This window comes from Coffea eugenioides, chromosome 2 (assembly GCF_003713205.1).
Source record: "Coffea eugenioides isolate CCC68of chromosome 2, Ceug_1.0, whole genome shotgun sequence".
Lineage (NCBI taxonomy): Eukaryota > Viridiplantae > Streptophyta > Magnoliopsida > Gentianales > Rubiaceae > Coffea > Coffea eugenioides.
In genome coordinates, this window is record NC_040036.1 from 34,488,806 (window position 1) to 34,502,188 (window position 13,383).

General features: G+C 32.9%; 1 protein-coding gene across 1 annotated transcript; it reads right to left on the reverse strand.

The window, feature by feature from the left end:
* Positions 1–3,964: 3,964 nt before the first annotated feature.
* On the reverse strand, positions 3,965–8,787 carry LOC113760708 (50S ribosomal protein L1, chloroplastic). The gene is made up of 7 exons (XM_027303391.1): positions 8,314–8,787; positions 6,758–6,937; positions 6,599–6,653; positions 5,950–6,077; positions 4,937–5,020; positions 4,528–4,653; positions 3,965–4,425 (listed from the first exon to the last, which is right to left on the reverse strand). Exons 1-7 carry the CDS (start codon positions 8,719–8,721, stop codon positions 4,288–4,290), a joined length of 1,119 nt encoding a protein of 372 aa, XP_027159192.1. The 5' UTR covers positions 8,722–8,787; the 3' UTR covers positions 3,965–4,287.
* Positions 8,788–13,383: the final 4,596 nt, after the last annotated feature.

Consider the following 13,383-nt stretch of genomic DNA (forward strand, 5'->3'; position numbering starts at 1 on the left):
AACATATGACTTAGTTTCATTTTTTGATCAAGGAGCATACTGCATTGACGAAGCTGCTTCTGTTTTATAATTTTATTCCGTGGTTTTGTTAAGCTTTGTTGGTTCTCTAACCTTTTATTTATTGGGGTAATTTCAAAAACGTCCCTTGAGTTTGTAACAATATCACTTAGTATACCTAAACTTTGAAAAATATCACTTGCTTCCCCTATTTTTAACTTTTTGTAACATTGTTAACCCATTTCAGATATATTATTAAAGAACTCACTTATCGATAAAGAATATGTTTTCATTCCAATATTGCCCTTTTCTTAAGAAATATGTTTTCTTCATAACAAATCTAGTTAACCCCTTAACTTTTGAAATTTTGGCCAGTATAATTTTTTAATGATGAATTACAAGGTGCTAACAATGTTGGAAGACCTATTAATAATTTTTGTATCATTAGTCTACACAAGAAATATAATTAAATTTCGGAATTCTAAATAACTTGAAAAACTCATTAAAGTTACTTGAGAATTTTACAATGAAGAAAATAATATTTGAACCTTGAAAACATCTAAAATAAGTTTTTAAATATATAGTTAAGAATTTTATCTTTTTCAAATTTTCAAACCATTGATTTGGAAAAAAAATAAAGAAATAAAAAAACTTGCTTACTGTTCATAAATCCTTGAATCCATCTGCAAACACTTTTTGAATTAAAAAAAAATGAATTTTTGGTCTTTGACAATACCCAAAATGAGTTTCTAAACATAAAGCCTTTTGTCTTTTTGTACTCCTTGTTTTATAGCCCAAGAAATTTAAAAATTTGAAAAACTCCTGAAATTGACCAAGATACTTTAAAATAGAGGAATAATCTCTCTTGTTTTAAAAACATTTTGCATATATGCTTAAAACCATTTTTAAGTTAAAATTACTTCTTTTATATTGTATTCATCAAAATTACACATTGACACAATTTGTCTTTATTTTTAAATTTTCATTACATCCTTTTAAAAGTAGGACAATAAAGGGTATTTTTTAAATGAAAACATTTTTTCTATCTAAAAATAAGTTTTTAAATAATATATTTCAAAATGGGTTTATAATGTTCATGCTCCTTACTCATGCTAGGATTATAGTGAGGACTTAACAGGTGCGTGGATTTGTAACTTTAATAGTCATTTACTATTAAGTTATATATAACCCAATAATATGAAATTTTTCATGATTTGAAGCATTGTGAGAGCATACTTGTATTTTGTTCAAAAATTATTCGAGATCTTTTCACGTCGCTTAACCTTAATCAAGATCAAAGAACATCAATATTGTAAGAGGTCTTCCTACGAAGCAAACAATGGTAGATTTGGATTTGCTAGGAGTATTGAGTATATGAAATTATGGTAAAAGAAGATTAAAATCCCTTAATGGACAATTTACATGACGAAGATTGCATCTATTTTTTTAAATTTGTGAGTACCGATTCGATTTTGCACTCAGGGAAGGAAAGAAGAGGACTTATGCTCTATGTGATGCCTCCTCTTTCCAAGAATGTACAATTCGATTAGGAATCACAACAGAAACCTAGCACATACTTCTACAACTTTGAGGGCTTTTATCACTAGTAAAAGCGAGTTTGTTGTTCCAATGGAAAAGTTGGTAGCGGTAGGCATAACTACAATAATACCTCTGTGGTTAAACTGATCTACAAAAAATGCTTCACCCATAATTAAAAATCCACGTCCCAACGTCTCGTGTTTTTGTTCTTTTTTTGGGTTTTTGTTTGAAGGACCTCGCGGTTGACGCGCATGAATTGCAAGTACTACTGCTGAACATATAATTTGTGATATGAAAAGATGACCTGATATGCCCATTGTACTCTTAATTCCCAAATTAAACTCCACTCCCTTACACAACTTCATCTTCATCATCAGATAATCCACCATTTTAATCTCACTGCCTCCTACATCAACAACCTACAACATCTATCCATCTTCCAAGCTCTCCGGCCATCTTCTTCAAGAGGCACAATATTACAATGAACTTTATCTTCTTCATTTTTTTTTTAAAATTGAAACACGTCTTGAATTTTTGATTCACCAATAAAGTAAAACAAAAAAAAACTTAAACGTGATTTTTTCCAACAGACAAGTAATACAAATTTCTTAAAATTTAGAGGTCTTGAATTCAAATCTCCATTCCCATTTTGCATCTTAAATCCCACATTGCCCCCGTTACAAAAAAAAATTATGACAAATTTGAATAGGAAATTCAAGATGTTTGGTATGGCTATATGGCCAATGGGATTGGGGTCGAAATGTTTTACAGCGAACTGATTAAGAAATTTCCTTTAGATTTGGAGATGGGGTCTCACAAGTTCAATTTCGCACAAGTTGGTGTAAATTAATAATTTACTCTCAAGTTACACCAAATTACTCTCAGTTTACACTAAATGATAATAATCAACTTATACCAAATGCTACCTGATGTACACTAAATAATAACAAATCAACATGTGCTAAACTGCACCTGATTTGATCAACATATACTTTTTTTAAAATAAAATATCATAATTTCATTAAAATTTGCACTAATAGTAGAAATTACATCATCAAACATACACAGATATCAAAGAACAAATTTGAAAAAAGGAAACTACAAATCTGAAAAACAATAAAAATTATATTATAAAGTTTCAAAATTAAAAAATGGTATAAAATAATTGTAGGTCCACGAACATCTGTGCATGCTTCCAATCGCCAAATCTGCTGATTAACTATTTCAACTCCAGATATTATGGTGAGGTCTACCGAATAGATCCAAGAAATTCCAGATCTGATAATCAAAATCTGAAAAAACTCAGATCTAATAAAATAAAAATGAAAAAATTATCAAAAACTCTCACTAGGAATCCCTATAAGAGAATAAAACTCTTACTAAAAAATTTAGGAGAGAAGAAAACTCTCACTAGAAAATTTTAAAAGAGATTTTATTCACACAAATGAAAATAAACTATAGAGAGTGCTCATTCCATGAGGAAAGATCAGGAAAATCTGATCTCCCTCCCATGGGAGAGTTAAAGGGAGTTTTAGTTAGAACGTTTTTTCTAGATTGAAGGAAGAAAGGAGGAGGAATGAAGGATAACCCTAATTCAGTTTGGGATTTGATCAACATATGCTGAACTGCACCTAATTTACATCAAATTGGATCCAATTTATACTGAAATCTTATTGATTTATACCAGAGGTTAACTTGTGCAAAATTGTACTAAACACAAATTATGAGGCCCCGAATCCGATCTCAATTCTTGCTCTAGCCATGTATGTGAATCTCAAAGCAGCCACCTTCAGCGTTGGCACGTCACAAAGAAACACAATTAAATTTCACAATTCATTCACCGGTTCAAAACCACTTTTCCAAGACCCTGATCGTTAAAATAAAGAAACCGAGGGTTTTACTTATAGCGTCGATCAAGTGGACAATTATAACATTCACGTTTGCTGGTCATCGGAGGACTTTGTGATTGCAGTTGTGCTACCAAAGTACCCATTGAGCTTCGGACAAAAAAAAAAAAATTTAAACAGCAAAAATTTCAACTTTTTCTTTATCTGATTTTTTCTGTGAAATTCTTGACGGTTTTTTCGTGCTCACCATTTATCCACAAGGTGCTTTTCTGTCACGAGTGTTTTGAATTTTTATGCATCCCTTTATGAATATGTCATACTTGGGAACAGCTTTAAGTTGAGATGAAGTGAAATTAGACAATTAGACGTGCAAATAATCTAGTAATTCCTAGAGGTAATTCTGTTATCTTGATTGCTCCCGTTAAATTAAACGTTTCTTTCAACTTTCACAGGAGTTCAAACCACGAAGGGTCGAAATGTAAGTTTTCGAACCATAGGGACTTTTCTGTAGATTAGTTTAACCACTACGGCCTTTCTTGTATTCTACCCCATTAAGAGTTAGTTTCAGGGAATCAAAGAGAAGATGAAGTATCATGCAGTTCATGAATTAAATTTTAAATCATCCAAAACTGCAGGACTAATGTTATCTCAATGCAATGTACAGCATAAAGGAAGGTTGTTGTGTGGATCCTATTAAACATGGAAGCAGAACAAGATTTGCTGGCGCAGCACAAGCGCAGAGCTCCTTGAAGAATTTTAACAAAACAACAAGGCTCTCAGAATCTTCTTTGCTTTTTCCGTACTACCTTCTATCCTATCTTAATTTAAGAGAATCTGAAGCTTAGCAGGCAACCAAGGGCCGATGGAATGTTAGAAGGTTCAATTTACAGGTGTAGTGTGTTCTTTATACCTTCGCCGGAAGCTTGTAATCTAGCATCTCCCTGATATTTAACCGAATAGAAGGCCCCATTGATGAACATATATGCGCACTTTTCCAGTATACCCCCTTCGCACCAGATGGCTTGTTTGCTTCTACTGATTTCTGTCATTTTTACGAGCGTTATTTGAGGGACATCAAAGTAAGATTCGCGGAAGGAAGCCACGACACAGCAAAAAAGTAATCACAGAGAGAAGAACAAAATACCGCTGCAGCAAGGAAGTTCTCAGTAAGATCTTCCTCTGAAAAATCAACTTTTCCAAAAGGTAGGTGAACAATCCCAGTTTTGTCTGCTCGATATTCGACTTTTCCCTTCTTGAATTCATCAATTGCCTACAATAGGATAACAGACACTGTTCAGCTGAGATTTTCATCAAAGCGCCAGTAAAATTAGAGCATTATCACCAACAGATAATCAAAGAAGTCCTGTAGCTCTCTTTCCTTCAAAACAAATTGTGCATGAATTTTGGTTTCTGCATTCAGACTTAATTCCTCTTCCTCACCTCTGATTTGTCCAAAATAGGTGTCATTGTAGATACTGAAACTTAAACGGTAGTAACAATGCAATTTCTTAATCAAACATCCAGATCGCACCGTAACTAACTCAACACCTTACCTGAGGTATGTTTGTAGTTACAGTACCAGCTTTTGGATTTGGCATTAGCCCCCTTGGCCCTAGGATTCTTCCCACACTGGCAACCTGGAGCACAGGAGATGAATCAGCAAAGAACCCATATCTGGCAGATTCCAGCAGGGTACATCATAAAGCTCTTCACAGATGCACTAGTCAAAACCAAGAAATCATATACCTAACAAAACACGGTCGAGGATCTATACAGCAATAAGGAGAGGGAGAGAGGTAGAAAGCCTCTATAATTTGAAACTCAGGAATTTGCAGTTTATCCTCAAGCAACATGCATTGACAAAAATAAAAAACTGAACCTAAAACTAAATCAAGAATGAGAAGAGATAGCCTCTGTAATTTTAAAGTCAGGAATTTGCAAAAATGCTAAGGTACATAATGCATGAAACTCAACCCAAAACTAAATGAAGAATTAATTATTCAGTTCAACTACAAGAGTAATGACGGTTAGATAAGAAAGATGAGGAAAGAAAAAGCAAAAATCATAGATGGTGAACGTTCATACTACTGTATAATAAAGGTGCGTACACTAACATGAAATAGTACATATATTGAACTAAGCATTAAATTAATGATGAGTAGATGGAAAGCAAAACCCAAAACATAAGTACAGAGATAGAGGCACTCAATGAGGGTCACAGAATAATGCCATATGCCTCAGAACAATAACTATCCATCTTTTAATGGCAAAAGGAAAATTATGTTCTTGAATACTATAAGAAAGAAATATTATGTTCGTGAATACTACAATCAAATAGGTTATTTTATGGAGTAACAAAGAAATATTAATGTTTAATAGACTCTGTTAAGTAGGAAACAATGGAGACGGATATGAATTGATAAATATTTCTACTAAAGGAACTCTGCCACTTGAGCTTTTTATGTTCTAAGAATTTTGAAAAGAATAGATAACATTGATAACCAAAATTAATTAGCATGAAAAAGTTTATCTAATCGATTATATAATAAGAGAGACAGAGCAACACCTTAGGCATCATATCTGGTGTCGCAATTAATTTGTCAAAATCCATGAATCCTCCTTTTATTTGTTCTATCAGGTCCTCTCCACCAACCAGGTCAGCTCCTGCATTTTTTGCTTCATCGAACTTTTCCCCTGTAGAAATTCAGCAGCAAAAAAATGAGTCTACAGAAGCCAATTACTCTACTTACAGAAGTACAAACAAAAAAAAAAAAAAACTGCAATAGCTTTCTAGCATGCCAACTGGACATCATGATCCACCAAACCAACATGGAAAAATGTGGTCAAGGAACTGGTAAATCAGCAAAGGCTTAATCATTGACCACAAGGAAATAGTATATCTAAAGAGCCACAAACAATCTTTACTTTTCTTGCTGACTATAAACGTACAGAAACCTAAACAAGGGTATTTGACCATTTTAAGCTGTCAACCAAGCCTGTAACAATGATAATTTGTTGTGGTTCATTATAGAGAAGTTCCACATCCCAGCCACAAAGCAAATATTACTTTTCCAAAACCCAGACAATGTAATTTGACAGTCTTCACCCACCTTCTTCCTTAAAACCTGGATGTTGTATCTTTTAAAACTTAAAACTTGACAAAAAATGCCTCGTTATCTTTTCAGCCCAAATAATTGGTAATTAAATAGAAGTACCTTGGGTAAGAACTGCAACTTTAATCGTCTGCCCTGTCCCCTTGGGCAAATTCACCTAAAATACAGAGATGAATTAGTTCGACAAGTTACTTAAAATCTTGAGCCAATGACTTAGCACCACCTTTCATTTAAGGGGGTATTAGAAAGAATAAAACATACAGTTGCTCTCAGCTGTTGATCATTATACTTTGGGTCAATATTAAGACGGAAATGAGCTTCAGCAGTTTCTACAAACTTTGTCTGGGATGTTTGCTTGAGTAATGATATCGCTGTTTTCAAATCATACTCTTTCTTGTTTTCTCTCAAGTGCTGTATTTCCAAGAATCTCTTAGATCTCATCTGAATACAAAAAGAATTAAAATTGATTTGAGAATACAAGTGAAAGAAGGTGGTGGCCAGAAACAGAAATATAAATGTATATTTTTTATTAAAAAAAAAAACCAAAAAGTGAAAGTCAGAGACCAAAATGCCTACATATCAAAGGACAGACAAATCCTCAGACTAATTCCCATAAATTGAACTTGTAATATGATTTGAAAAACACGTTAAATGCAAAAGGGATGAAGGTATCCTAAATCGAGATGTTTTGATATGACATTAGAACTAAAATGCTAAGGTCCCAATCAAAGGTTCATACCAAAAAAGAAAAAAAAAAAAAGAAAAAGAATGCTGTATATTCCCCCTATAAATAACCTTGATATGGTTCTGCTCAATGGGACTTCTAAAACAACATTGCTCAAATAAGCCTTCCAAAGTTTTAAAAGAAAGTAGCAGTATCAAGCCGTTTACCAGAGGTCCTTCTCTCAGCAAGATCTACAATCAAGGGATACACATTTGTTCGGCCTATCTATGTCTTAAAGGACCACACAAATGAGATTACGTGAAGCGTACTTCTTCCAGTGGTAACACAATAGAGTTTCCTGATATGCAGTAATTTCTTTCAAAACGAGCAGAAAGTAAGACCAACTGCCCTTCCCTTCGGTGGCCAGAATTTAATACCTAACAAGGAACCAAACAAAAGCCAACAGCAATCCACTTAAAGACCGCTGCTTTCTTCACATACTAATAGATAACTATGGTTTAAACATTCAAGTTCACACTCAATTCAAACTCTAATAAAAATTAACCAATTAATAATACGATAGTATATTTCTGGAACAAGAATCCAAATAAGGGATTTAAAGCAAGAAAAAATCATTAAGATAATCACAAATACACCTAAAAGCATGATCTTTGTCGCTAAATCCTACACAACAGAGGCAACAGATAAAAGATTCAAGCAAAAACCACATCCCATGTAGCAAATGTATGCCCCGAAAGTCATTTCAAAAAAGGAAAATATGATTGAAAAAAAGGTAAAACGATTTAAGCATTCAAGTGCCTAGTGAGACACGAATTCATGGAAAACTCAGTTAAATCCAATCCATGAAACTAAGCCAACTATTTATCGTGAGACACGAATTCATGGAAAACTCAGTTAAATCCAATCCATGAAACTAAGCTAACTATATATCCAATACTCACTTCACTGAACAAAAATGCCAACAAATAAGTAAACCCAAGAAATAGTATCAAAAAGTAACCTCAAAATACACCCAAAAAAGTGACCTTTGTCACAAAATTGCAAACAATAGAGGCATATCCGATATCACAAAAATAAACCGGAAAAATTCATTTCAAAAAGGGAAAAACTGACAAAACCACAACACACATACTCTATCCCTCTTAAGAGGCAGTGCAGCTTTTCCTTTCTTCGGTTTTGTAGGAGGGGCAGCAACAGCTACTCCACCACCACTACCAGCTTCACCTTCTCCCACCTGCTCTTCCACAGCCTCAGCCACTTCAGCCACAGCAGCCACCACAAAAGCTGATTTTGAAAATGACCCATCGGAGGAAACCCCCCAGTGGCCTAATGAAGATGATGTTGCTGATGATTGTCTTTCTTTGCACTGAAGAACAAGAGGGAAGAGGGAAAGAGCTTTTGTGGGATTAAAGAAAAGAGGCTGAGGCTTGAAGGAAATTAATGAAGAAGAAGAAGAAGAAGAATTGATGATGGGGTTGAGTTCTTGTTGGGATAAAATTGAGGATAAAGTGAGAGGTGAGGGAGTAGCAGTGGAGGCCATAGCTACTGTTCTGAGGCTTTTCTTGGTTTCAAGAATGGATGGATTTTTCTGGTTAAGAGAATGGGAGCATATTTTGTGGGGCTTATTTATGTCTATCCAACTGATGATAAGTGTTTTGTTTTACTTTATTTATTTTTTTCCCCATCAATTATTTGACATATAATTTCTGGATTTCAAGAAGGGGTCGTTTTCATTTTCGTCCTCTATCATTGCTTGTGCGATCCAATTTGGTCCATCAAGTTTTTGAAAAACTAAAACATAACCCCATACGTTGTCAATTTCAGATGAGAAGTCCATAAAACAGGTAATGATTGTAGTCCTTTATGTATATATTTTGCTTAAGTACATGTATTTTGGAAAAGCTCCCGACTGACTCGTTGAGCAAGCGAAGAGAATGGCATCATATTTGAAATAGAGTTTCAATTAAGCGATTGAACTTATGAGCATTAGGGCTAAATTAGTTTCCATAATAATAGGAGGATGAATTTGGTTCATCTCCAAAACTTATATTTTGCCAAATCGCGAGCTTATGTAGTTTGGCTTAAAAAAAATGATATGTCTAACAATAAACACAAGCACGACAACTTATAAAATCGAGGAGATGTATCATCTTTTAATTTATGTGTGTTATATAAGTTATATGTCTTTTAGAGTAGCATTTTCTTTTTAAAATGAGTGATGAAATTAGTCTATGTCCAATTTATGGGGACAATTTGCCCCTTCCAAGTTTCACTTGGTTTTATATGTATATCTTTTAGGGAGAAATATGACTTAATCACAAAACTCCCTCAAGCTGTTAAGTATTACTCTTAAATGGGAAGATTATCTGCTAATTTGTTGTTCTTATTTGTTGGTTTTTTTTTTTTTTGAAATTTTTGAAACAAATGTAATGCACTAAAATGAAAAATTAAAACCAAAGTTGTTGCTCAGACATGTATCATTTTTTCTTTTGACATTTTGCTTATAATGATATAACAAGTTCATATACTCGTACATTATAGTCCTAATTTTTGGCTACTTACATATTGAAGAGAAATTTGGTTTTCTTGGCAGTGATGAATTGACTTTTGAGAAGAATTGGTAGTACACATTCGTGACAAAATCATGTGGACTTTAATCAAGAATGACATTTCAAAGTGTAATAAGAAAAAGAAAATTTTAAACAAGACACTTAGAAATTTTAATTAAAAAAAAAACAAGACTTAAATTTTGATCATAAGTTGTGGGCATGAAGTCATCCCAATTCCCACAGAAGCAATACAAATCGTTACATGCAGACTTGAATATGCAGCATCTATAAGCCATAGTTACATGGAATTAGACTAAATCAATATTGCATGTGGAAAATGTAAGATTAAAGCTCTAATTCCCTCTTAATTAATCTCCTATTTTTGCCGATTTTAAGTATTGTAATGGTGAAAAGTAGAGATGGCAAAATGGGCGGGATGGGCGGGATTTGCTTGGGTTTGAGATGGAACCGAGTCATATGGGTTTGGACCCAACTTTACCCATATGTGTTTTAGGACTAAGTTGGGCGGGATCACTTTGGGATGGGTTTAGATTGATCCCGCCCAATACCCAAATCTATTTTCTACATATTTTTTTCCTTTAATTTATTTTTAATTTTTTATATAACTTTAATATTTTTTATTTATTAAATTGCTTTTAGTTTTATTAAATAAACATGCAAGTGCTTTATACTCAGGATTCCCACAAAAAATTGGATTAACAATAAAGGAAAAGATAGATATACAGCCATATTCCAACATATATCAAGATGGCCAAGGCACTTAGGATGTTGAATATTTATGCTTATCATTGTCCAAAGATGACAGGTCTAAACTGACTAAAATGCTGAAAATTCTTGTAGATAATGACTAGGAAGACTGCTAGATTATATTCACTGGTATGACTATAAAAAATTGTTAAAGATAATTTTTGAATCTAAGACTCCGTTTGGATTGGTTATTTTTTCAAATACAATGTTACAGTAATATATAATAACTCAAAAAACATCCCATCCATATTAGTATATCAAATATTTCAAAAAAAATTTATAGTAAAAATTTTTCAGATACACTGCTACAATAAAATATTTCAAAAACACCCCTAAAAATAACTAATCCAAACGGAGCTCTTGCTATTTGAGCCCAATGAGTACCCAAGTATTTCCCAAAATTTCCCATCAATTAATGGGTACAATTGGGATTTGTCCCATTTTAAACCCAATATCAAATTCCAATACCCATACCGCCCAAAATCCCCATGGACATGGGTAACCCATTGGGACTTGGGACAAATTGCCACCTCTAGTAAAAAGGTTTTTGTCAGCTCCATTAGAACTCTTTTTTGGTTAGTGCAAAGGCAATATAAGGTTCAATCTAATTTAATTCACATTAAACTCAAACCATTTAGCAATTAGATTAGTGTTAAAAGCATGGATTTGGGTGTCAAAAAATTTCAAGACAGCTGCTAGATAGTAATTAGCAATTGTAGCATCAGGATATCGCAATCGGTTTTTTCCACGTTGGCCTCGGCTGATAGGAATTTGCATGGAGGAGAAGGTCTCTTGCCAAGTTTGTATGGCTACAAACTAAAGGGCTAAGAACCACGGAAATTTTATTAGTCAAGAAATTCAAGTACTCATGATAGGAGATATTTATTTGAGGTAATTGCGACGCGTGGAAAGAATTATTAGGATATCAATATCTTCGTGAAGTGACCCTCTCTGTATGGTGCTATTTGCAGGACCATAAACCTACATTAAATCCTTACCAAGAAAAAAAAAACCAAATAAATAAAACTAGAGGTTTGGGAAAAAAAAAATTAGAAGTTTAAATCATAGTGGAGCCTAGGCTTGATTTGACAATTTTGTGAATAATTTGCAGAGTGATTAACATGTGGTTGGATAGCAAATTATTTATTTAAATTTATCTGTTTGCGTTATAAACACATTTTCAATCACTTTTTTATGTCTCACTTACATCACATAAAAAAATATTATATTATTTTTTAAAAAAATTATCCAGAATAGCCTCCTATCCAAACATACTTTTTTTAATGGAAAAAGATTCATGCATGACTTACACAACTACTTCATGCTCATTGTTCCTATATAAAAAAAAAAGTCACCATAAGAAATTTACGCTTTTAGTGACTTATCAAATAGTTGCAAGTCACATAAAACTTATTTCGTATTACATGAAATTTGGTGATGGTCACAAAAAGTATAGTTTTCAAGTCACAAATAATAGAAAGGGTAAAAAACAAAAAAAAAAATCTCATATGATAAACCTAATATACAGAAAAGCCTCCTGTGGTTTCATAACGTATAACATGACACCTCATATTTTGAACTAAATTATAAAGGTGACGCAATCCGTTAAAATTAACGAGAACAGATGAAATGACAAAAATGCTTTAATATAACTAAGCAAAAAGCAACTAAACAAAATTATTTGTTTCATTCTCTAGAAAGAGAGAATTGGAGGCTAAGAGGTAAAACAAGTGTATTTGTTAAAAATTAGGTATAAAAAATTTGTTTTAGGTTTCAATAAATCATTTCCGTTAATTTTAATGGATTCTGTCACATTTACAATTTAGTTCAAAATATGATGTGTCATTTAGTACGTTTTGAAACCACGAGATTTTTTTATATATTAGGTTTATCACAAGGGATTTTTTTTGTTTTTTACCCTAATAGAAATGACATTCATTTACAAGTCACAATTAATTTTGTGACTTATAAATGAGAGTCACCTTTTACACAATCACAATTGATCTTCTGAACTTGAAAAATTAATTATAACTATGTAAACATTGACGTTCATTTATAAGCCGCAGGATCAATTGTGACTTGTAAATAAGTGTCATTTATGTTATTTGTAACTTAAAATAATGTATTTTATAACTTGAAATCAGCATATTACTACATTCATCAATTTCATGTCATAAAAAGTAAATTTTTCGTGACTTGCATTAATTTGACAAGATACGAAAAGTCTAAATTTCTTGGAGTAAGCATAGGCTATTAAAATATTTGAGGCAAGCATAGCACTAACTTCGTGCATGCAAATCACCTATAGTGTGTTTTAGTCCCAAATCTAATAGAGGAAGTGACGCATATGGATGGCTTAGTTTTTTTTTTTTAATCAAATTAACAATTCAGCTTTGTATAAACAAGAAAAATACAGTCAATAATAGAGCTAACTCGCACTAAGAAACAATTAGAAATAGTTAAAAGGCATAGTAAAAACTTTTCAACAGTTCGATCGAAGGGCAATCCCTCTAAAATATGAACTAATCAAGAAATAGGAAATATAAAGTCAATTCATTTAAAATAATTGATGTGCCAACATGATATGCAATAATTTACCAGCTTTTTGTTCTGATGTACAAAGGGCAAAGCGAAATTTGTCCTTAGAACCCCCGGAAACATCAATTGACTATCCAATGAAGAATTTGGAAAGCGATCAACTGGTCGGTCCCTAAGCTGCTGGTTCTCTGGTAGAACTTCAAGGCCAATAACGTGCAATAGGGTGCTTTCTTTGATGTCCACAGAAATTTCTGGATCCTATTTTATTATCTTTCTTTCTCTTTTTTTTTTTTTTTTTTTTCAGACACAGGGGTATCTGGGACTTCGGCCCGACTAATTCCCTGTGG